At 44.8% G+C, this 25,254-nt stretch overlaps 2 protein-coding genes across 4 annotated transcripts; both read left to right on the top strand.

The window, feature by feature from the left end:
* Positions 1-47: 47 nt before the first annotated feature.
* zcrb1 (zinc finger CCHC-type and RNA binding motif 1) lies at positions 48-6,075 on the top strand. Of its 3 annotated transcripts, XM_076296998.1 has the most exons (9): positions 48-90; positions 170-221; positions 433-542; positions 884-912; positions 1,009-1,120; positions 1,564-1,671; positions 2,178-2,290; positions 5,305-5,377; positions 5,574-6,075. In XM_076296998.1, the coding sequence occupies exons 3-9, from the start codon at positions 459-461 to the stop codon at positions 5,712-5,714; spliced, it is 660 nt and encodes a 219-aa protein (XP_076153113.1). In that variant the 5' UTR covers positions 48-90; positions 170-221; positions 433-458; the 3' UTR covers positions 5,715-6,075. The 3 variants fall into 3 exon arrangements, with proteins under 3 accessions (XP_076153113.1, XP_076153114.1, XP_076153112.1); XM_076296999.1 differs by lacking the exon at positions 170-221 and having other exon boundaries at positions 50-90; XM_076296997.1 differs by having other exon boundaries at positions 63-221.
* A 1,400-nt stretch (positions 6,076-7,475) lies between these two features.
* Positions 7,476-23,910, top strand: yaf2 (YY1 associated factor 2). The gene is made up of 4 exons (XM_076296996.1): positions 7,476-7,664; positions 8,024-8,149; positions 21,824-21,976; positions 23,551-23,910. Exons 1-4 carry the CDS (start codon positions 7,639-7,641, stop codon positions 23,801-23,803), a joined length of 558 nt encoding a protein of 185 aa, XP_076153111.1. The 5' UTR covers positions 7,476-7,638; the 3' UTR covers positions 23,804-23,910.
* The last annotated feature ends 1,344 nt before the right edge of the window (positions 23,911-25,254 follow it).

The following is a 25,254-nucleotide window of genomic DNA, read 5'->3' as shown; positions in this document are numbered from 1 at the left end:
AACGTAGAGAAATTTAGTTTGTAGAAAGCGCTGTCAATCAGATCAACGTCATAATATTGCGACAGTGTCAACAAGCTGTGGACTCGAGTTGTAAGTGTAGATTTTCTAAAACATAATGTTGCTTTCTGTGAACAACGTATCAGCAGTAACAATGTTTTAATATGTATAGGGACATATTTTAAACACATAGGCAGAATTATCTGGAGAAAGACGTTCTTTAGGTAAGCAAGACTGCAATTCATCCATCTAACGTTGTAATATGGTGTGGTGTGTTGCGAACATCATCATCATCATCATGGGCTGTATTATCTCTTGCTACATTATCATTGAAGTGTTTCTGATTGTAACTTGTTAACTTTGGTGTTCCAATTAACTTTTGGGGGGGAAACAACAATAATGTGTAGCTAACGTTGATGTTACTGCTTTTATTAGGGTATTCATTTGCCTGGTGCACCAAGATGAGTGGTGGCTTAGCGCCCAGTAAAAGCACAGTCTACGTTTCTAATCTTCCATTTTCTCTGACAAATAGTGACCTTCACAAGGTAATGTCTTTGTTTATTTCCCCCATGGCTTATTCCTCTATACCCATACAAAGTTAAGAAACATGGCCACATCCGTACCCACGTGTCATATTTTGTACTGTAGCTCAGTCTTTGTTAGTAAAGCTTAAAATAGTATATTTAGGTTTAAAGTCTGCAATCAGATAATTGTTAAGGTATTTCCTTTAAAAAATGACACAAGCCAATTAACTGATTACCTAAATAGTTGGTGATTCATATAATAGTTGACTAATCTATTAATTGATCAATTGTTGTAGCCATATATTTCACATTGAAGAGGTTCAGCTGATGCATGACTTTTTGTTTTTGTTTTATTGTTACAGCTATTTTTAAAGTATGGCAAAGTTGTGAAGTAAGTACATTTCTTAATAGTCCTATGGGGTATTGTGTTTTGAAATAGTGGGAGGGCTACATGTGCAGATGTAACTTGTAATCTTTTTTTTTGCAGAGTTACAATTGTCAAAGACAAAGTCACACGAATGAGCAAAGGAGTGGCGTTTGTCCTGTTTCTCGACAAAGAGTCTGCTCATAACTGTGTACGGGCAGTGAACAACAAACAGGTGTGTAGCCTAACCAAAGTTCTTTTAGGCAAGTCCCTCCACTCGGCGGCCATATTGTAACGTTTTTTGGACACTTATCGGGCATCTATTTCGGCAGAAATGCGTGTGCGCAAGGCTTCATGACACCAACCTTGCTCCAGCGGCAAGATCACAACACATGATTGGCATGATGTATTCACAACACACCACATGACTTTTGTGTTTACGTGTATACAATATGTATAGTAGACTACTGCCATATTGCCGATACAAACTAATCCCATGCATTTCTATGGAGGATTTTTTGAGTGCTGTCTCCTCATTTGAAAGTCTCTGGCCTAACACACTAACAGTGATTCTTCATTGAAGCACCAACTAGAAGCATCTATAGCCCAAATGTTTTAGTTATTTAGTCTAGTTATTATCACATACTTCTTTAATTCTGACTCAGTTTCTTTTTACAGTTGTTTGGAAGGACGGTGACAGCTAGTATAGCCATAGATAATGGCCGAGCAACCGAATTTATCCGCAGGCGAAACTATACTGATAAATCCAAATGTTACGAGTGTGGGGTAAGTATGTGCCTTAAGGTTCAGTGCACGTGTTCTATCCTGTTTTGATAATTAGGCATCTTGTTTTGGAAAGCCCCAAGTTTTCATAAGCTTTTACAGCTTTCAACTTCCCCAGTACAACTTTCAACTTGTATATTATCACTGGTTAGCCTTCTTGCAAGCTTTTATGTGTGGCGATTGTGTGATGTAATAAGAGTTTGGAATGTTTTTGCATGCCCTTTTGGTAGTTGGTTTGTTACTGTTAGACCTAAACGTTATAGTACAGTATAGTAGTATAGTATAGTATTCTATACTACAGTTTAAACCACTTACTTCAGATGGATAAGTGGTATATCAATACCAATAGTAGTTCCCTATGAACAGGAAGGTGGAACATGAGACCAACTGTTTTTCATTTTTGTTTGTTTGTTTGTTTTTTACTAATGCAAATGTATTACACCATGTACCATACACCATGCCATCTAGGCAAAAATACACTTTGGTGTAACACCTTTTCTTCATGTTAGGATTGTGGACACTTAAGTTACGCCTGTCCAAAGAACATGCTTGGAGAAAGGGAACCACCCAAAAAGAAGGAGAAGAAGAAGAAGAAGAAAACACAGGCAGAGGAACAACAGTTGTAAGTGCCATCCAATCTCCTATGAATACATACTAGTGTTATGAATCTCCCTATGGCAGAGGGTTATGCTATGAAATGAGGAAACTGGCTTATCCAGGTAACCACTAATTTCAAAAGAACACAACATTACTGAGACAATAAGTGCTCGGTAGGGTGTTCAGTTAGAGATTAGCGGTTACTCCAGATGTTACCTACCCTGTTCTCGCGAGAGCACAATTTGCTCAGCGAGTCACTCTGGCAATCAGTAATGTTACTCATTACCCATGCCGTTGGAGCCGAGCTGCACCAATCAAATTGGTGTATCTGATATAGGCGGACCAGAGGCGTGCTAAACAGATGACGACAGCGCTGCAACGTCGAAGTCCGGAATCAGTCAATGAACATTGCCGTAGTGTTATCCAGTTGCGTGCAGTGATATTTTCGAGTTGGGCCATTTTCATCACTCATAGTTAGACCCTAAATCTTTCTAGATTTGGCTCTGGATTTCCAGGCTAGATGTTACCTAGATAAGCTAGTAATCTTGTTTCATAGCACACCCGTCACGATGACTATGATTTGAATAATAACAATACAATATCAGTCTCCAATGTCAGAGTTGCTTATGAGTGCTATATAGAGTTCAGTGTTTCCCACAGAATTGAATTCTATTTGTGGTGGTAGGTTTGCAGAATTAACTTAAATGCAACAGTTTTTCACAAATTAACGCAGCGTGGTTATGATGCAGATTTAAGCACAATTTAGCCTGTCTACTTTTATGCCAACAATTGCAGGATTGTTAATGTTTTCTTTGAACGTGCATGTAGGTTTGTTGAGAGACAAGGAGAGGCTGTGCAAAGGTGTACATAGCTCTTCAAAGAACGAATTCCATCCAATTTAAACAGTACAACATGGAAAATCATTGTGTGGTGGTCAGTGTTGATATTGTGGTGGGCCGCCACAAATAAGTCAATGTATGGAAAACACTGGAGTTGGTTAGTATGTTAGAATACACAGTGACAAAATCATATGAATTCTGTTTTCAGTCCACCATGTAGTTATGGTCATTGGTTTGATTGTTGCCAGGGGAGACACTGAGTTATCCCTTTCTGTCCTGCCTCTCCAGCCAGGGGGACATTCAGCTATAATGCCATATGACAACTCTGACTGGGAATTTACACCAGAGCCATTTTTGAAGCGTTTTTCAGATGCCCATCCGACATCCGTCTATTGTTAGCGAATTTCATTAGAATCAGTGTATCGGTTGACACTGGCTTACACTTGGTGTACACGCATATTACGGCGGTTAAAAGTAAAGGAAAGCATATGTTTATGCTTCACTTCAGTGTATGTAAAAACATGGATAAACACATTGTTGTGTCACATTTACATTTTGCTCTTGCTTACGTCTTGCTTGCGGTGTAACTGACCACTGACGCTCATATCATACAGGACAGAACAGGTGTGACCCAGACCTGTGCAGTGTGCCAGTATTCTATTACTTCTCTGTAAAACCAACTGTCATGTCAAACTCCATCCAACAAACGCCAGGAAACACAGACGGCCAGCCCACACTGACCCTTCTGTTGGTGTTTGTTGGCGTTTGTTGGATGCAGTTTGACATGACAGTTGGTTTTACAGAGAAGTAATAGAATATTTATTTATGAACATTCTAAAGACTACCAACTGACAATTTCCAACAGCTGCCAACTTTAGGATGTTTGCCGTTTGTTGGAGCAGTGTGCAAGCTCCCGAAGAAAACAACAACAACAACAACAACAACAACAACAACAAACAGACAGACAGAAGGGTAGCCAACCGTGTGAGGTCACAGAGAAGTAATAGAATACTGGCACACTGCACAGGTCTGGGTCACACCTGTTCTGTCATGTATGATATGAGCGTCAGTGGTCAGTTACACCGCAAGCAAGACGTAAGCAAGAGCGAAATGTAAATGTGACACAACAATGTGTTTATCCATGTGTTTACATACACTGAAGTGAAGCATAAACATATGCTTTCCTTTAATTTTAACCGCCGTAATATGCATGTACACCAAGTGCAAAAATAGAATTATAAAAACACATAGGTGCAAACCTTCTGTACAAAACGTGATACCTTTTAACGCCAACAAACACAGACGGCCAGCCCACACTGACCCTTCTGTTGGTGTTTGTTGGAGCTTTGTGCAAGCTCCTTTATTACCCATTCGTGTCATTCCTATGATGGCCAGCTGAATGCCTTTTGGTTGAGTGGCATGATGTCAAATATTGACCGTAGCAAAGTTGCTGTTGATGTGATTTGCCAAGCTCTTGTGGGTAAGCCCAAATCGGACAGTGAGAAAAGCCAATAAGGTAATTAAGGTGAAAGGGCTTGTTGAGTCTGCCCTTCAATGGAAAACTAAGCACTCTTTTCACTTCTGCTAAAGTAGCTTTGAGATGGTGGAAGGCTTCCAAAACCCGCTAGGCCAGTCACGCAAGGGCCTAATGCCGTTTAGAGTTTACCTAGAGTTTGGTTGTTGTTTGTGTCATGGATTCAAGTGTGCCAAGGACGGGGTTTTACAGGTAAGCATGTAAGGAGGACATATGGGATCACAGGGTTCATCTAACGTTACGTTCCTCAGTCAGAGTACCTGTAATGAATACAATCGTCATAGAATCAGATCATAATAACACACTGACCACATGAAAGACTGCTTCTGGGGTCATACTCATTGTATGTAAGCCGCACATCTGGCCTATAATGTAATGAAGGCTTCCTTTTGACTCTCCATAATTATACAGACATTTGTCTTGACATTTCAGTGCAAAATTAAAGATTAACTATACCCCCGACTCCAACCACTACATATTTTTGAAAAATGCGAGGGTGGACAAGGGAGTTTGGCGGGCCTGGGATGACAAAACAGATGGCATGCTAAGCCACTTTCAATACCCTTAAAATGCAGATTTGTATTGTTATTGTTTTTGTCAATGTTATTACCAGCATTGATGTCTAAATGCATTTTTAAGTCTTTATTGTTGTTTGTTCGGTGACAGTGAGGAGGAGGAGAGCGAGGAAGAGGGAGAAGACCCAGCTCTGGACAGTTTGAGCCAGGCTATCGCTTTTCAGGCAAGTACACAGTCCATTTGATTTCATTTAATTTTAATCCCAATCCCAATGAGGTTTTAAGAGCTCATTTGTGAGTTAGAGCGGAGAGACGTTTCAAAGCCATCTGACGTGAAGACTGAACAGGTGCCAAGGCAAGCCGCGCTTTGCCTTTTGAAATCTAGCTTGATGATATGTTTTCCTCTTCTTCCTCTTGCAGCAAGCCAAGATTGAGGAGGAAGAGCAGCGGCGGAGACAGGTGGTGGAGGACGCCAGTCAGGCCTCGACATCAGAAGATTCGCGCAAACCCAGGATCAAAAAGAGCGCCTACTTTAGCGATGAGGAGGAACTCAGTGACTGATGAGGAATTCTGATGCAGAGCTGTGCTGGAGTTTTTTAGTTTGACATGTTCAAAATATTCCCTTCTGTTTCCTTCTGTCTCTCTCGCTCTCTTTTTTTACTGCTCTGAAGAGGCGCTCATTTAAAATGTTTTTTGAAGATCAGCATCAAAGGTGCTCCAAGGCGTCTGGCTGCACATTTATGTCAAATTAGGTGTCGTCAACCTCTGCAGAGAAGAAACGTGGATGAGTTATCCGTCTGGTGTTGAAGCACCCAGTTTCAGGTGTTAGCAATTAGCTCTCAGATACCCTTCTTATTTTATGTAAATAAATATTCCACTTTTGTAATATGTGACCATTAAAGGTATCACTTTTTGTACAAAAGGTTTGCACCTATGTGTTTTTATTATTCTGTTTTTGTGTGTAGTGAAGATGTGTGAAATTATATTACTCTCACTTTAGGCATGTGTTGAGCCAGTTTGATCATATCCTCAACAACAATCTTCAGCACTATCTTATCCCAGTGTCTATAAGTGGCGTGGCCTACTGGTTAGGGCTTTGGGCTTGTAACCGAAGGGTTGTTGGTTCGATCCCCGACCAGTGGGAATGGCTGAAGTGCCCTTGATCAAGGCACTTAACCCCTCACTGCTCCCCGAACACCGCTGTAGCAAGGCAGCTCACTGCTTCACCTCACTGTGTGCTCACTAATTCACAGATGGGATAAATGCAGAGATCAAAGTCCTTGTATATGCAAGTATACTTGGCCTAGAAACCTGATTTATATTTAAGATCCTCTCCTTTTGACTGTGAAGTGTTCAGCTTCTGTCTACATAAAGCACAGCAATGGCAAGTTCTTTTCTGTGGCCCCAAGTAAATAGAATGGGTTGTCAGTGTTACTTTGGGGTAGTGTGCAATCAAAGACTATAATGATAATAGTAAAAATAATAATATAATTATTATTACTACCTCCTACTACTGGTCATTCTGTAATCAGGGAGTTCATTACACAACACTGTTGCACTAATCTACAGAAGCTATAGCACTAGCAGATTTGTGTAACGTTTACAGGCAATATTTTCCTCTCGGGTTAGCTGGCAGACGTAGACGGCTCGGTACCACAGAGCTTGTCGTGTCGAGAAGCTTTCCTCTCACTGTGCTTGTCTTGCCGAGAGATGATGTCTGATCTCCAACGATCTCCCTGCTGCGCCTGACATGCATTCCCCGCCAATATTACCTGTTTCCCACCAGAGCAAGTAGATCATTGCAGTGATTGAGTGCACCGACCGACAGCCAGATGCGCAGTCGGAACAGCTTGGGCTCTGATTTATACCCATGAAGCCTTTCCTGGCGGCAAGGCAAGGTCATCTTCAAAGCGCTCTTACCTTTAAAGAAATGAACTGACTGGGAGATAGGAAATGGAATGCGGCCAAATACCCTATCTGATAAGCTAGTGGTACACGCAGCACCACGGCTGACGCATCTGATGCATCAACACGAATACTACTAGTCTGCTCTTCTGATGTTTCAGCACGAGAATTATTTAAAGCGTATTTCTCGTGCATAATGAATGGCTGTTGTCTGAGGGTGGTCGTGTCACTCGTTTATACTGAACCGTAAATCAATTGTCTGAACGTCTGAGCTTTGTTTGAGCACGTCGTTGGGGTTAGGTAAGTTAAATAGACTACCGGTCGACGGCGTTGTCACTCCTGATTTTGACGGATAAGAGAGATTAGACGTATTTATGTTGCCAGGAATGTTTTGAGCGAACCTACCGACCCCGTCCTCTTGGCGAAATTATGCCGAAATTGATTGGACAGACATGGTCACGTGGCCATTTGCGAACTGGAGTTTCCACGACAGCTGGAAGCCGTGCAATACGGGGGCATCGCGCTTTTTAAAAAATAGATACTGTTCATATTACGACAGAGAGAAGTAAGTTGGGGCAGCATGGGAGACAAGAAGAGTCCCACCAGGTAAAACTTTACTCTTGTCTTTGAATAGCCTGTATTGATGAAGGGAAGAGTAGGCTACATCACGGTAGGCTAATTGGAACACCCTCCAAGCTCAGTGTGTGTGTGTGTGTGTGTCTCTCTCCCTCTCTCTGTGTGTATGTGTGTGTGTGAGAATGAGGTAGCCGCAACGGAATAGCAGCCATGGCGGACGGCGCTGTTATATTACACTGTCATATCAACGAGCTCATAAAAGCGATCACATTTGAGACGTTAGGAACCCGCTGCAGCCGTATATAAACTATAGCAGAGATCCGCGCAAGCAATAGCGACAGTTTCTGATGTAAATGTTGTGCTTCCTCTGTGTTGGCTTTGTTTTTAAGGCCGAAGCGGCAACCGAAGCCCTCGACCGACGAAGGCTATTGGGATTGTAGCGTCTGCACATTCAAGAACACCGCCGAGGCGTTCAAATGCATGATGTGTGATGTGAGGAAGGGGACGTCAACACGGTGAGTAGCCTAGCCTCGTTGTTTACCTGCCCATGTAGCGCTAACAGCATGTTTGTGTTTTTCAGTAGGCTTGGGAAATATTTCATTTGACGTCGCAATTGGGCCTGTTGTATGTTTTTTCCCCCCCATCGGGTGGTTCATGAACAAGGTTCGGGGAATCCGGAAAATCGCATCGTGGCCTTGTACAGTTCAATTAAAGCAAGAAGAAATATGGTCCTCGTATGCCCTGCTAGGTTAGCTCTGAAAATGAAAGTAGCCTAATCGTGTTGTTATTTTGAAACGGGGAAATGTAACCCCCGTAAATGATGATCTGCACGCCTGTCAGTCTATGCACGCGAGGAAATAGTAGTAAAACACTTAACCTTGGACGTGTAAATGTGACACCCTTTCAAAGAAGTCATCGCCACTAGCTTCTTGTTGTACCTCGGGTTATTTTAAAATTGGCGGTGAGTTGTGAGTTAGAGTTAAATTCGCATCAGAAACGTCGTAACCCAAACACATTTCACTTTGAGGAAGTATTGACTGTTTGGCAGACCAGATTTCATAGCTTAAAGATAGAGTGCCCCACAATCTCTCGCATGTTTGAACAGAGATGTTTTAGGTAGTCACATTGAAGGTATTCGAAGTTTGTGTGTTAGGGTGTTCAGGCAGATCAGGTTTCCCCTCCACTGCGTTCCAGAGTGCTGAGTGGACTGCCACTCACAAGTTTCCTCCTTGCTCACACACACACACACACACACACACACATACACATTTCCAGCATGTTAAGTCAGCCTCTGCATCATCGTTCTCACAGACGTCAGGAGAGTACAGCTCATTTTCAGTCATAAAGTAGTCTTAAAAAAAATTAAAAATAAAAAACTGGAGTGAGTTGATTCTGTCATATCCTGTCTGCTCTGACCTGAGAGAGAGAGAGAAAAAATAGATGGCACATTTGTCTTTGAGCTCTGACAGGTCGGAGAGTACCGTTGACCTCAGTATGGGGCTGTGTGTGTGTGGGTTGGGGGGGGGGGGGCAGGGTTGGGGGTAGCGTTTAATCAACACCCCTCTCTCGTCATCCATCTTCCGGGCACCTTTGGCAGCTACCCGCCCGCCTGTCCGCCCGCGGCACTGGCTTTTGGCAGTAAGCACAACGCACTGCTGTGAGCCGTGCCTCTCCTCTCCTCTCCACTCGCCTTTATGGAGTCGTATGGAGTGGAGTGAGGGGGATGGAGGTGGATGGAGGCGGATGGGGAGGGGGTGGCGGGGGCAGGAAATGAGCCTCTGTCATCCCCAGGTGATGTGGTTTTAAGAGTTCATTTTTTAAGGGGTGAGTGTGGAGTCTAGACCAGACCCCCCCACCCCCAATCACTCACACGCACAAAGGCATTATGCAGAGCATCAGCAGTTTTGGGAAGCTCCATTTTCCTCATCTGAAGGTGATCAGGGACGAGGGAGCGTTGATCTGTTTCCCGGAACAAAAACAAAATAGTCTGTGTGGAGTCTTTTTCTCTTTCTGTGTGTGTGTCTGTGTGTGTGTGTGAGAGGCAAAAAACAAAGCAGATGGGTAGAAATTAGGCTATGGTCTATGATTATGTGAGACTGTTCTGCATTTGTCTGAGATCACACACCAGAGTGTGTTTGTGTGTGTGTATGTGTTTGTATTTGTGTGTGTGTGTGTGTGTGTGTGTGTGTGTGTGTGTGGCAGGAAGGCGAGGCGGATGAGGCAGCTGGCAGACACCCTGAGCTCATTAGTATGCGATGGCTTAATCAGGGGCTCTGTCATCAGAGGCGGCAGGATTTCATCAGGAGTTGAACCAGCGACAGGATCACAACACAGATACACACACACACACACACACACACACAGATACATACACCAACACTAATGCACATACACACATATATAGATATGCACTGTGCACAAACACACATACACAGAGAGAGTGGAAGAGTGACACATTTGTGGGTTATAGGAGGGAGAGAATGAAAGTGTCATTCACACATAGACACACACGCACACACGCAGGTGAAAGAGAAAGAAAGAGGGACATGGGGGGACACAGAGAAATAGAGAGGGAGAGAAAGAGAATGAAAGAAAAAGAGGGAGAGAAAGAGAATGAAAGAAAGAGAGGGAGAGAAAAGAGAATGAAAGAAAAAGAGGGAGAGAAAGAGAATGAAAGAAAGAGAGGGAGAGAAAAGAGAATGAAAGAAAAAGAGCTAGAGACCAGGAGTGTAAAAGATGAGTGGGATGGAAAGAATTGGAGGGAGAGGAAGAGAAACATACCAGTGCAATGAGCTAGATAGAGATTGGGTTTGGAAAAGGCAAGAAAAGAGGAAGTTGATTAAAGGAGAGGGAATTTTATAATAATAATAAGAACAAAACGGAGGAAAACGGAGATGGGGAAAAGAGTGATTCTGGGGAAAAGGGAAGGAGAGGGAGAGAATGGAGAAAGAATGAAAGTCTGTGATCAAAAACATGATGATGATGACAAACAGGAACATGTGCATTAAGTGCAGAGAGAGAGACAGAGAAACAGGCTGGGATGGAGTGGGAGTGACAGTGTGCAAGACAAATGTCTTTTTGCCAGACGTAACCACGCGCTCCATCCAAGCCCATGGGAATGGGTGGAGAAGTGTGTGTGTGTGTGTGTGTGTGTGTGGCGTGGTGTCTCTAAGATGGCCTCTGATCACTGACATCATGACTTCTCTTGTCTCACACACTGCAACATGTCATAGCTCCCTTATCAGGTTTCTCCCCTCCTCTCTCTCCATCTCTCTCTCCCTCTCTCTTTCCCTCTCTCTCACTGCCCCCATCATGTCCTACTTAATCTCTCTCTCTCTCTTTCTCTCTCTCTCGCTCTCTTTCTCTGTCTCCACCCCTCTCTCTTCTTTTCTCTTTCCATCTGTCTCCATCTCTCTCTCCCTCCCTCTAATGATGAATCTTAATCTGGTGGCAGCTCCAGTTATGTTTATTACCCTGACCTTTCCTTCTCCCCTAAAGCCCACCCACACCCATCCCCACCACCTCACCCCACCTTCTCTTACCCCCACCCTCCCTACCCATCATGCACTGCTCATCTGCGGCACGCATGAATCACCCGCTCATCACCAGTCCTCTGCCGATGGCCGTTTTTCTTGGCCCCCCCGGTGTCACTTTGAGAAGCCGTTCCGTTTTCTCAGATTCCACTCTTTGCTTGACAGATTCCACTGTTTGCTCGTCAGATTCCGCTCTTTGGTTGCCATACAATACACAGATGGACTGGTGAGGATTGCAGTGCAGTGGTAGAATTTTGAATATATTGATTAAGTGTAGAAGTCACACACATATAGAGTACATAGACAACCTTAGATATTACCAAGACACATGAACACACACACACACTATACCCCCACACACAAGCAAGCATTCACATCGCTCCAACACACACAAGCATTCACATTGTACACACACACACACACATACACACACACACACACACACACACACACACACTATACCCCCACACACAAGCAAGCATTCACATCGCTCCAACACACACAAGCATTCACATTGTACACACACACACGCACACACACACACACACACACACACACACGTTTTTCACATATTTGTTTCAGCTGCTATGAATCCAGATGAATCCTTATCTCAATTAAGCAGCCTTGGCCCCCTCCATGATGTATGGACACGGGAAACGTGCTATGTGTCTCTGCCACTGTGGCGATCTGGAAGATGAATGTTTTATGACTGTGGCGATGTGTTGGAGGCCAGTGCAGTGCTTTGCAGGCTGTGTGCGTGTGTGTGCATTTGTGAGTGCAGTGTGTGTGTGTGTGTGTTGGGTTTGGCTTGGGTTGGGCCGGGCTGGTGTCATGCTCCCTAATGCGCTCAGATAAAGCCATAATTGGGAGCACATTGCCGAGGGAGACGACAGAGACAGACTGGCTCATTGAACTCTAGAGGAAGAGAGGGAGGGTCTCAGATCAAAGTGTGTGTGTGTGTGTGTGTGTGTGTGTGTGTGTGTGTGTGTGTGTGTGTGTGTGTGTGTGTGTGTGTGTGTGTGTGTGTGTGTGTGTGTGTGTGTGTGTGTGTGTGTGTGTGTGTGTGTGTGAGAGAGAGATAGAAAAAAAGAGCGGGTCAGGATTCTTCCTGTGTTTTTTTTATCGTAATGGTCACGCTTTTTTTCTATCCACTAGTTTTTGTTCCATGACCTTTCTTATGTCAGTTCAGCTCCTGCAACCTCGGTGAATGCAGCCCCCATTTGGCACGCTGGTGACCCTAAGAATGACGTCATAGTCTTAGTGTCGTGAGTGTGTCCACATCAGAAAGTGTGTGCAACTGATTAAGTGTGGCGTGGGAGAAAGCTTCTGATCATCGATGAGTAGGCTAACTGCGTCCATGTGATCTTGACTGCACACAAGGCCTGCATTTGTAACGGACGGCATTAAGTACAAAGCCGTGCAATGAGTAAACATTCTCCAAGGTGACTTACAAAAGGAGGCATAACATTCAAGCTACAATGCAGAGGATACCTTACAACCTGACAACAGTTACAATAAACAATAAATACTACTATGTAGGGGAGACAAATACTAGAAACTACTAATCTCACTCCCTGGGACCATAAATGCAAACTAAGAGCCATTGGACATTAATGTTTAGAGGAGTCCACTCTAAGAACTCCCTCTTCATGGCAGTGCAACTTTTTTGTTTTTTTTGTTTTGTTTTGTTTCGCCAACAACCCAAATGTCACAGTAAAAATTGGTGGTGCACAATCAATCATTTTGTGCACTGTCTGCAACGCATTCGCAAGAACTACAGAAAATATAGCATGCTTTCGGGACATACATACTGTGAATGTATGCATTAGTGCAAAGTCTCCCTCAGGTACCTGGACCTTAGGAAAAATGTTCGCCACACACACCTGTGCAGCTATGTGTTTTTAACGTTCTTGCAAACATTTCTAAGGCTGTTCTGAAAACCAGTTTGCGTTTTCTTTCTCGTGAGAACTGCTCAAGAGCTTAAAAATGGCCCGATTCCACTTGCACGACCACACAGGTGCTAGAATTTACTGCATGGCTATTTTTTTTCAGCTGCTAAAAAGGACGTGAGGTCTTCTTTTTTTTTCCTTCTTCTCCTCCTCTCTTCGGCTGCATGTATTCATGTTGCAGGGTCCCCTCTTTAGGAAAGGCTGTAAAAGTCAGCCAGGGGCCTCGTTATGGTCAAGTCTCACTCTAGACGCCCTGCTCTTCGTCCCTTCTCTCCGTTGCCTCCAGCAGGACACCATGACCTGGCAGCTCCAGACGAGCCAGGGTTTTCTGTGTGATTTATTGCCCTGGAACGCATGCATCCAAACCCAGTGCTGTGTGTTTTGAGTGAATAACACGGCTCGTGAAGAGCACCTTCAGGCTCGGGTGGCCTCTTTGCTTTCAAAGCCCTCCGGGTTCTGGCACCTACGAGTAGAACTATTGAGTGTTTTTATTCTTTTTAAAAAAAAAAAAAATCTCTCCTTGATGTACTGTACGTGCTGCAAAGCCCATGTGGCGAAGCTGTGCTGTAGGCCTCGTCAACGCAAGGCTGACATGTTTGGCTCTTCTTGTTTTATGAAGTTATGAGTTCTGAGTATAAAGGCTCTTTTAATGGCCTGTGCTCTCTCTCTCGCTCTCTCTCTCTCTCTCTCGCTCTCTCTCGCTCTCGCTCGCTCTCGCCAGGCCTGAATAAATGCTAGTTTGCGTAAGTATCAATTTCTGCCTCAGACTAGCAAATCGTTGTCAGGACAGAAGTGGTGTAGTATATTTATGTACACAAGCTTCCAGCCAGTAAACCCCACACACACACACACTCTCCCTCTCTCTCACTTTCTCTCCCTCTCTCTGTCTCTCTCTGCCTGTCTCTCATACACACACACACATATTGACACTCACAAGCACACACATCCACACACCAACCTGTTCTGTGTTGACACTTGTCCCTGAATGCAAATAAAAATACTTCCCCTGTCATCCACCAGGCTGCTGGTGTGTGTCTCTCTCTATCTCTCTCTCTCTCTCTCTCTCTCTCTCTCTCTCTCTCTCTCTCTCTCTCTCTCTCTCTCTCTCTCTCTGAGAGCCTCATGTCAGCTCAAGTGGACCCCCCAGACATCAGCTTTAACCTGTGGGGGTGTGAATGTGTATATTAGAGAGAGTGTGTGTCTGAATGTATGAAAGAGATTGTATGTGCCTGCAGCTCAATAGAATGACACACACAGACACAGTGATGCTGCTGGTGTCATATCCTACCACACACACACACACACACACACGCTCAAGTCGTTTGCCTGAGGAACCCACCTACAACAAGGCCAGAGTGCAGATCTCTTTCCTTTTCATCAGAAACTCAGGCTAGGTAAGAAATGACACCAGCATCAGTGTGTGTGTGTGTGTGTTGGAGTTGGAGTAATTAAGCAGTGAATAGGTGCCTAGAGGACACCCCAAATACACACACATGCACACACTCACACACACAGATGCTATTGTCATATCCTACCATGTTATGATTCCGTTTATCACCGAGGTCACATGCGGTACATTCTGATGGCGTATAAGGATTTGTTTGACATCTACTGTATAACACTTTGCTACGAAAAAACATGAGTCTGAGAAATGAAGTTGAGCCTCAAGCTGTTTAATGAGTCCTAAGTTCTTTTCTTTCAGTGCAGTTTTATCCTATAGTCAAATCCACTTTCAGTACAATACAGACATTTGATCTGAGTTTGCACTTGAATTAAACACTTTTGTTGCAGTCTGACATTTCACCAGTTAAAAAAGGCATACCAAACAAGCCTCAAAGCTGTGTGTTTTATCGTGTGTCTGTGTGTGTGTGTAAGACTATATGTGTGTTTAGTAATAGAAATTGAGGTCAGTTGGGTTTTTTTCAGCGAGCGTACGGGTTTGGATTTCCTGGAGGAGTAGAGAGCCCAGCGAGTTTGTCGTGACGATCGTGACAGTACAGGCGTACCAGAGTATCTCTCTCTTCCTCTCTCTCTCTCTCTCTCTCTCTCTCTCTCTCTCTCTCTCTCTCTCTCTCTCTCTCTCACACCCCCTCTCCCTCCCTCCCTCTCCCCTCCTCTCTTCTCTTTGCTTCTCTGATCAGTGAAGGGGAAACGAATGCCTCCAAAAATGCCAGCGGCACATCTGTTCCAGCAGAGCGGGCGCGTCTCGTCTGGGCGTCCCACTCGCAGCCACGCTGGGCCAACAGCAACACGGCACCGAGCCCGTCGGTACACGACACAGACTCTTAAAGGCCACCGCAGGCCTAGCGGACCTCACAACAAAACAGCACTACCGCCAATGCCGACTGACTGTTGAGTCAGTCGCCGTGTGTTGCTTATTCCTGGTGAAATAAAAGTTTCACCCCACACACCGTTAAGACTACCTGCGGTCAATTAAAACACAGGATACATTCTCCTGCTAGCACGATATGTGGACCCCCAGGGATTATAGGGCCACCACGCGTATGGGCATAGCAGACGTTCATGTTGGTCCAACAGCAATGCGAGCAACTAGCCATGTAGCACAGGTTGTCTTTAAACTTACACCTGGGATGACTTGCTTGTAGGTGAACCCATCAAGCTGGTGTATGGTGAGCGTCCTGGCGCATAATGGCTGCCGTGCATCACCCAGGTGGGTGCTACACGTTGGTGGTGGTTGCTAGTGAGGTCCCCCCTTCCATGTGACGCGCTTTGAGTGTCGAGAAAAGCGCTATATAAATGTAATGTGGTGGTGTTGTTGTTGTTAGTGTGGACATCCTATTACTTTCGACAGTTGACTTGGCACTTAATCAGAGTCATGGAGTTCTGGTTTTCTCGTATCTGTGTGTGTGTGACTGTGTGTGTGTGTGTGTCCAGTGTAGGTTGTGCCCCTCTGCGCTCTGCTCTGGATGGTGTGCTTTTGGCTCTGCTTGTGGCCAGGGATCTTTTTTTTTCCTCCAGTCTTTTTCCCTGAAGACGCAGAGCAAGGCCACACACATTCCCAGGCCAAAATTGGATCGGTGCAGGATACAGTACAAGAGTATCCAAAAAAGATCCACATACCAGATAGCTCCCATTCACAGTTTTTGATTTTGTTTTGTGACGTTTTGAGTCGTGCGGTTCTTCCTCAAGACTAGTTTAATCATCCAGTACGAGAGTATCCAAAACACTATAAGAGATGATCCACATACCAGATAGCTCCCATTCACAGGTTTCTTGTGGGCTAGTACTGGTTGTGTGGAGTTGTTCTGGTGTTGGTGCCAATTGTGTGGGCTGGTTTTGGATCTGGTTATGTGGGCTGGTTTTGGATCTGGTTGTGTGGGCTGGTTTTGGATCTGGTTGTGTGGGCTGGTTTTGGATCCTGGTTGTGTTGCCAGGGGTTCAGAGGAGCTGTCTTAGTCCCGTAGGAGGCTGCAGGTCCTTCTGTCAGACCCAAAATGAAAAAGAGGAGAGGTGATAAGGAGAGGATGGAGAGAGAGGAGAGGAAAGGAAAGGAGTTGAAAGGAGGGAGAGAAACAATAGCCAAAGGATGTTCCTCCTTCAGAGCTTCAGGCCTACAATTTTTCTCTGCTGCTCTCTGTCTTTCTCCCTTTCAGTTTGTCTGATCTGTCTCTCTCTCACTCTCCACTCTCTCCCTCTGTCTCTTCCTCTGGCTCTCTTTGCCCAAGGCTAATTCTTTTTCAAACTATCTCTCACACACACACACACACACTCTCACTCTCACAGAAGGCCAGCATTGTGAGTGCCTCATGACAACATTATGCAGGCATGCAGATGGAGTGGTCCAAAAAGACTGCTGAGCTCTGTGATGACAGTTGTGTGTGTGTGTGTGTGTGTGTGTGTGTGTGTGTGTGTATGAATCAAACTGTTCCTCTTTTTTCTTTCTAGAACAAGCTGAATCGGGACTCGCGTCATCTTTTTCCTTTTTGTCCTCTACACACTGTCATCCCTTTCTCTCTCCCACACACACAAACACACACACACAGCCGGGAAATCAGTGTAGCAGGTCATCTCTAAATCCTTCCACAGACAGTCATGAACCGCAGCTGTGTCTGTGTGTGTGTGTTAGTGGGGGGTTCTCCCCCCTTCTAAATTTAGTCCTTCAGTGGAGAAGGGGCTGGCGGGTTGGAATAGCAGCCGATGAACTCCGGCCGGAGCATCAGGGACGAGTCGAGAAGAGACTTTTTTTTTTTTTTTTCTCTCTTCCTTTTTTTTTGCTGTGGGAGGAGATGTCCATAGAGAGGGTCGCCGAAAGTTCTCCCTCCCTCTCTTCTCTTCTCTTCTCTATGTATCTCTTCTCTCTATCTCTCCTCTCCTCTTATCTCCTCTCTCTATCTATCTCTCCTCTCTTCTCTTCTCTATCTATCTATCTATCTATCTCTCCTCTCTCTCCCTCTCTCTCAGCTCCATTACAGGATAAGAGGAGGATGAGAGAGGGAGTGTGTGTGTGAGATGGAGTGGAAAAAATGGGTGGTGTTGTAGAGGTTTTTAGAGAAAGTTCTTAACTTTCTCTCCATTACCAGATGATGTAGGGAGGGATAGAAAGAGTGGTGGTGTGGAAACCAGAAAGGTGAATGTTGTTCTTCTTTCCCTCGATGACGAACCAGACAGAGGTCGAAAGGACAAGAGAAAAAAAAAGGCACTGACCGAGTGAGAGAATGTATGACGGTGAAGTGTCTGGTCTTGCAGATGGTGTTTGCCCATGTTCACACTCCTCTTCTTTCTACCCATTACGACAAAAGGATGAAGGAGGACGGGGGGATTAAAGAGATGGAGAAATGGAGAGAGAGAGAGAGAGAGAGCGAGAGAGAGGCTGAAAGAGTGTGAGAGAATTGAGGTGTTGAAGAGGGGGGTCAGTGAAAGTTCTCCCTCTCCCTGTTGCCGTGAGCGAGAGAGAGAGGAGGGAGAGAGAGAGGAGGGAGGAAAGTAAAGGAGACAAGAGGGAGGAGAGGAAAGGAGGGGGGGTGAAGGGGGTAAGCTGGATTAACAGGAACGGCCTCTGAAAGAAGGCTGGCGGCTGAAGAGCGCGTCAGAAGCACAGATCGATTTCTCTGGAGGAGGAGATGAGGAGGTGTCAGAACGCAGCGCCCAGCAAAGGGAGGAAAGATGGACAGGAAGAGGGAGAGAGAGGGGGAGAGGGGCTGGTTGGAGTCAGCCCTATCTGAGTGTGTGTGTGTGTGTGTAGGTTGCATAGAGACAGTCCTATCTGAGTGTGTGTGTGTGTGTGTAGGTTGCATAGAGACAGCCTTATCTGAGCTTGTGTGTGTGTGTGTGTAGGTTGCATAGAGACAGCCCCACACTGAGATCAAAGGCGAGAAGGTGTTAATGCAGACCTCGTTATTATGTCTTTCTGCTAACCATAGCAGAAAGCTAACGGCAGCTGCAGCTGCACCGGTTGACTTTAAGCGTTTTTGATGGCCTGATTATACACGCACACACACACACACACACACACCCACCCACACACACACACACACGCTGCCATTAGTTGCACTAAAATGGATTAGTAGGCTGCCGGTGTAGCGTGGATCGATCGCCGGCGTCATCCGCCGCAGTTTGGACATGCAATTAATGTCGACTGGGCTTTAGTGCGCAAGTTGAGGCGCTCTTATTGAAATCAATGTACTAATGTTGTCAGAAATGCATACCAAGGTTGAAATGGTGGTTCGCCGCAAAATGCAGAGGTGCTCCCTCATAAATACCACTTTTGGCTGTGTGTGTGTGTCTGTTTAATGAGTAGCGGTGTCTGTTTACCCATCGTCTCAGGGCAATATTTGAACCCTTTCACATCAACAGTCCGTTAACACTCTCATCTGCAATCATAAATCAATCAGTCAGTGCATTCATCTAAAGTCATAAATCAGTCTTCATAAATCTCAAATCACTTTGTCCCATTGAGCCATTGGACATTCAAGTGCACACACCCTAAATGCCTTTGTTACAGAAGGTGTTTCTGATTCATCTGTTAGCTGGATTAACAGGAAAGAGCCCTCTCTCCTGTACTCTTAAGTCAGTTGAAGCCCTGCAAATATGGAAAGTCTTTTTGGAGGGTGCAAATAGTCTTCAGAGCATGCTTTTGCCTTTCAGCCACACACACACACACACACACACACACACACACACACACACGCACACACTACAAATACACACACACAGCCTTGGCCTATATACATAAAAAGGGAGGATAATTTATTACTCCCTGCCTGACAGTGCACAAGCACGCTATCAAACGACAGGGTAATTAGGGGGAACCCTAATCTCTGGAGAAGACTGCTCTGCACTGCACTGTGTGTGCGTGTGGAGTGTGCATGTTTTTATGTGAGTGTGTGTGTGCACTCGCTATTTTTTTTATTTCCTTTTGGTGGCCTTAATCCATACAGTTATTGTGTAAGGAATTAAATTATGAACTTGTCAACATGAGCACTGTGATTTTTGAAAACATTCAGTTCTTCGTTAAAGGATTTGTTAAAGAAAAGATCAAAAGAAGCCCCCTGGTATTAAGATGAGTGAAGTTTCTGTCTGTGTGGGTGAGTGAATGTGTGTGTTATTTGCAGAACAGAGTGTGTAAATGTGGGTGTGACTATTTAGGCCCAGCTGTGCGTGTGTGTGGTTTTAAGAAGGGTTACGGCAACAGTATCATCTTGTAAACGCACATCAGCACCGCCATGTTTCCAGCTCTGTTTGCAGAACCATGATATCAGGCGGCAAAAAGAACAGTCGGTTCCAGCCCAGTTCTCCGTTCCAGCTCCAGGTTCCATCTGGCTTCCACTGTGGTGTGAGACGTTTCGTGAGATCGGCAGAATGTCTCTGACTCTTCTCCACCTCTTCCTCTCTATCCCTCTCTTCTTCCATCTCTCTCTCTTTCTCACTCTCCACCTCTCCTTCTCTCTTTCCTCTCTCTCCTCTCTCTCTCTCTGTAATGTGTGGGAGGGTTGGTGTACCAGTGGAGTGTGTGTGCAGTGATCTAAATGTGTGGCAGGACAACAGATGGGTCCTAGCAGAACTGCAGGCCGGCCACACACACACGCACACACCTCCAACTCAGTTTTAATTCAACCCGGTTTGAGTGTGCACAGGAGAACTATTCATACGAGGACTGTCCTATGGAAAGGAAATGGCCTCATTTTTGTAAATGCACCAACTAAGATGTGAAATTAAACACAAGTGTTATAGATTGGAAATTGCACTGAAAAGCCCTGTCGCCACCCTTGTTTATGAAAATTCATGAAATACATTTGGGAATCGTGTGGTTGTATTGATATTGAAATGCCTCCCTGCCACATGTAACCAGAACTATGTGAATTCTGCAATGAGAATGACAGTCAGCTACTCATTGCTTACACAGTGCTCACACCAAACAGGATTGTGTGTGTCTTCACACGGCAAGAAGGACTTGCATGCCTGCGCTGTTTGAGTGTGAAACAGACATGCAGACTTGTCTTTGTAAAACGGCAATCTTTTCCGCAGATGGGGAAGCTTTTAAAATGTCAGACCTTCATTTCCTCATTCGTGAGCATCTTAGGCAAATATGCGGTGCAGATGGATCATTTGGCAAACACAAATGCCAGGATTTCCAAACGTGCCTCGCCTTCCTGGCCTTGCTGCACTGCTTCCCAACGTTCCCCAAACGTTTTGCACAATCTTCTAAGTGCAAACAGTTAGAATTGTGTGTTTGTAAGAGTAGGAACCACAATTAAAGAGAAATGCAATACTCCCTATTTTATCTCGAGGCTTCTTATGGTTGTTAATATATTGTCCAGCATGCATGCTCATAGTTTAAATGTCCTTGTAGTCTTTTCTGTGTGTGTCTGTGGGTGTGTGGTCACACCATTTTTCTATATTTATTGTATTAAGGCATTTTAGCCTGTCCTTGTCAATAGCTGATGGTGGTGCTGTGTGCGTGTGTGATATGTGGCTGTATTGTTTAAGCCTTTACTAGGGCTGCACGATTCGAGGAAAATATCTGCGATTTCACTGACAGATATTGCGATTTGATTTGCGATATAATTATAGAAAGTTCAATTCCAAGTCCAATTTCACTTTAAAAGTTGAGCCACTTCTCATTGGTGAGCATGCCTTGTGCATGAGAAGCACAGCACTCCTGTTAGATGAGCTTAAAGGAGAAATCGGATAGTTTTCACATAGATCTCAGTTTCTCAATGTCATTGAAGTATTGTTGGTACAGGAAAAAAACGAAAACGATCAGTTTTACCTAGCTCGAGTTGCTACAGCTAGCAGCTAACGCAGCCAGACACTGCTACACTCTGGGGGCATGTAAATGAGAGCTCACAGGCATGTCCCCAGAGTGTAGCGCTGCAGCTGTCTGGCTGTGTTAGCTGCTGGCTGAAGCAACTTGAACTAGGTAAAACCGATCGTTTTCGTTTTTTTTTCCGTACCAACAGTACTCTGTGACCTCGAAACGGAGATCTATGTGAAAACTCGCTGGATTTCTCTTTTAACTGTCTGTCACAGAAAAAGGATGACCTAAATATAAAAATCATAGATGTGACAAGATTATCCATCGGGATAGTTACAAGCTGCACGATTAATTGCAGCCTCTGCTATTAGCTAATTGCATTACTTCAAATTGCAATTTCGAATTAAAAATCGATGAATCGTGCAGCCCTAGTCTTTAGTCCTTGTCTGTGACTGATAGTGATGTTGTTGTTGTTGTTGTTGTTTGTGTCAGGAAACCTCGGCCTGTTTCCCAGCTGGTGGCGCAGCAGGTAACGCAGCAGTTCGCCTCGCCCCTGCAGCCCAAGAAGGAGAAGAAGGAGCGGACCGATAAGGAGCGCAGCGACAAGGAGCCCACACTCAAGAAGAACAGCCACAAGAAGATGAGGTGAGCCTGTGTGTGTGTGTGGTTGGATAAGGAGCACAGTGACAAAGCCGCCATGCTCAAGAAGAACAGCCACAAGAAGATGAGGGGTGTGTGTGTTTGTGTGTGTGTGTGTCTAGTTATGCTACAGAAGGATTTGAGATGGGCATTTCTTTGTGCTAGCTTGTATGCAAATTCCGTTTTATACTTACAGTATGTATCTTTCTGCACTCTTGTGGAGTAAGAGTGTGTGTGTAAGAGAGACAGACTGTCAGCACATCTGCTAGAGAGCAAAATGCTTTTAGTCTGTGCGTGTCTCTGTGCCAGTTTGTGTACAGAAATAGAATGTCATCTTTTTTTTTGGTCCAATTTTCCAGTACCGAATTATGTATGAAATGAAAAGTGTGTGTGTGTGCTCATGCATGCCTGTTTGTGTGTCAGTGTGAGTGTGTGAGAGAATGTATGCATTGAGAACGGTGGCTCCAGTTTGCATAGTAAATAAATTCAGTGTGTGTGCTTACCTCGACCTAACAGGTCTCTGATACCTGTTCAAATGTTCACACAGCTGGTGAGGGTGTCTTGCATGTCAAAGTCCTACTTCAAACTGCAGAAGTCTTTGGGAAGTAGGCCAATTGCAAAGTGTTGGAATTGTAAATGTTGCATAATGGAGGATTTGAAAAAGGCTATACAACTTGATAAAAACCTGTCATGCCACTGTTCCGCAGTGGCCTCCAGTCAACCGCAGACATGGAGGCCCGAGACCGTTGGGGCTAGCATGGACGTTAAAGTCAGAGCACTAGCAAAACACTCCAACATGCAGGAAGGGGGGACATTAGTGCATACTCAACATCACGACCACATCACATATGGGACCAAGTGCCCAAGGGAACATTTTCTGAACCAGTTAGCCTACAGCTCCATTTTAGCCATAGCCTAGGCTAGCTATAGGCTAACTGGTCTAGCCCAGTTCCAATAAATTATGCTAGGCTATGCTAAATGGTGTCACACTGGGTTATTGCACGCACAGAGAAGAGAAGGCAAATAAGCTAATTTTCCAAGAAGTTGCCGTGTTCCTTCATTGGTTTCTCTGTGGTCTTTCCTGTGCGTGCAGGCCCTGGTTAAAGAACATCGACAGGAGCAGTGCGCCAGTTTTAGACCAGAACTCTGTCGTGCCGCTTTAACGTTTAAATTGGTCTCTCCTGTGGTGCAGGCCCCGGTTAAAGAATCTTTTACAGCACAACATTACTGACTATAGTTGCCAAGAGACACCAGTTAGCATGTTCGCAAACCTCTAACAATGCCAATAAGGCTCTGGGTGGTAGGCAGCTTGCCAGTTTCGCTTGTAAAACCAGTCCCCCACTCAGCGGCCATCAGCAGCCATCTTGCTAACGCACTTTGGGCAGTTGTCGGGCAGCTATTTTCCTATTCAAGTGAAGGGGTGGGATATATGTGTCAACAACTGCCATATTGCTGTTAGGAACTAACCCCATACATTTCTATGGAGGATTCTTTGAGTGCTGTGTCTCATTAGAAAGTCTCTGGTAAAACTCTGTAGTGCTGCGTTAATGTGTTAATTGGTCTCTTCCCTGTGCGTGCAGGCCCCGGTTAAAGAACATCGATAGGAGCAGCGCGCAGCATCTGGAGGTGACGGTGGGCGACCTGACGGTCATCATCACGGACTTTAAGGAGAAAGCCAAGCCCACGTCCACCTCGTCGTCCAGCGCCGCCTCGGCCGACCACCACAGCCAGAGCGGCTCCGGCTCCGACAACAACGCCGAGCGGAGCGTGTCTGTGTCGCGCTCCTCGTCCCCCCGTGGCGAAGCCTCCTCTGTCAACGGAGAGTCGCACTAAAAAAAAAAAAAAAACCTACCCACCTACCCTGACCTTTGTCCCCTGAACCCCACCGCCTCTTACGGTTACCCCATCTTATCCTCCCAGGGCCCCCACCCCCCCCCCCCCCCCCCGACTGTTCTCAGACCCTAAATGTCCCCTGCTCCCCACCACCACCACCCCCTTCCAACGTCGAGAGGCACCAACGACCTCTTTGTCCTCCTCCTTTTCCCTTGTCCTCCTCAAAACCTAAACCTGTTCCCTCTCTCTCCTCTCTGAACATGCACATGTAAGGCTATGCCAAGACCTTACAGCAAGCTCTTCCCTCTGAGAAATCCACTACGACACGACAAACAAAGCAACAGTTATCTCTCTTTTTTTCCCCTCCTGTTTTCTTTTTGGGAGTGTGGGGAGGTGGGAGTGAACCTCTCGCTCTCCCCTCTGCGGAGTAATCCAAACCCTGGTCAGCTTCTTCAGTCCTGGTGGTTTTGGAGACGAACCCACATCGGGAATTGGCCTGCACAGGGGTCGACAAACTGTAGTAGAATTTCTATGTCACTTTCAGGATTAATACTCTATTGATATAGCATTCTAAGAAGACCATTCTAAACTCCTACCATAGAGCTCATGCATCCTCCATTTCAGATTGTTGTCGGCACTCCTCATCCAATCAGTGTTATTGATAACATGTAGACACTGACGTGAGCCCCGCCCACTTCATCTCACTTCCATTCTCCCTTCTCCAATAAGAACTATCGTGGCATGATCTGATTCAGAGTCTCAATGCATTATGGGAAAAAAAAGTATGAAACTGTTCCCCTTCATTGTACAGTGATTGATTAATCAAACTGTGATAAAGTAAGACCTATTCCTTCTTGTTTTGTTTTTGTTTTGTTTTTTGCACCTGCTGGTATTTGGTGTGGTTACATGAGAGAATATTTTACATTAACATTTTTTTTCTTTGTTTTGTTTTGGTTTATCTCATTTGCATTTATTTTTGTTTTAAAACAATTTGCAGCACAAGTTATATAGATCATATCATGTTGTTCTCTCATTGCTCTTGCCAAGGTTGCTATATATTATGTATGCACATCTTGGTGAATTATGTGTTAATTAAAAGTTTAAAGAAAAGAAAAAAAACATTTATTACTTAAAAAGACATTGTATTAGTAAAGATGTTGACATTGAATCTCCATTTTATAGATTTGAGCTTGTCATCAGAGATTTATTATTACGTTTAGAAATGTCACTGAATAAAATGGAAAGATATAGCCTCATCAGTAAAAGACTTGTAAATAAAGTGATATTGTGGGATTTGCAGTAAATTGAAGGATGCCCATATGTCTTTCTTTTTTTTTTTAGAGGCAGTGTGTATCCCCATGTTAATGGCATCCGAAAGAGGGAAATTGGCAAGATTACATTGTGTCCATTCATTTAGTGTCACAAACCATCTACCACCCAAGTGTAGGCCT

Source organism: Alosa pseudoharengus, unplaced genomic scaffold (assembly GCF_046254945.1).
Source record: "Alosa pseudoharengus isolate Yale_2024_CS ecotype anadromous, Long Island Sound unplaced genomic scaffold, YU_APseudo_1.1 YU_APseudo_1.1_scf_20, whole genome shotgun sequence".
In the NCBI taxonomy this organism is placed as follows: Eukaryota; Metazoa; Chordata; class Actinopteri; order Clupeiformes; family Clupeidae; genus Alosa; species Alosa pseudoharengus.
The sequence above is the reverse complement of the archived record's forward strand: the minus strand, read 5'-3'. Positions and strand labels throughout refer to the sequence as shown.

Excerpts from the sequence above, each read along its gene's own strand:
- yaf2 (XM_076296996.1), top strand. The coding sequence starts at position 7,639 with ATGGGAGACAAGAAGAGTCCCACCAG. Across the intron at positions 8,150-21,823 it reads AGGAAGGGGACGTCAACACG|GAAACCTCGGCCTGTTTCCC; the intron begins GTGAGTAGCCTA and ends TGTTTGTGTCAG. Across the intron at positions 21,977-23,550 it reads AACAGCCACAAGAAGATGAG|GCCCCGGTTAAAGAACATCG; the intron begins GTGAGCCTGTGT and ends CTGTGCGTGCAG.
- zcrb1 (XM_076296998.1), top strand. The coding sequence starts at position 459 with ATGAGTGGTGGCTTAGCGCCCAGTAAAAGCACAGTCTACGTTTCTAAT. Across the intron at positions 1,672-2,177 it reads CCAAATGTTACGAGTGTGGG|GATTGTGGACACTTAAGTTA; the intron begins GTAAGTATGTGC and ends TCTTCATGTTAG. Across the intron at positions 5,378-5,573 it reads GCCAGGCTATCGCTTTTCAG|CAAGCCAAGATTGAGGAGGA; the intron begins GCAAGTACACAG and ends TTCCTCTTGCAG.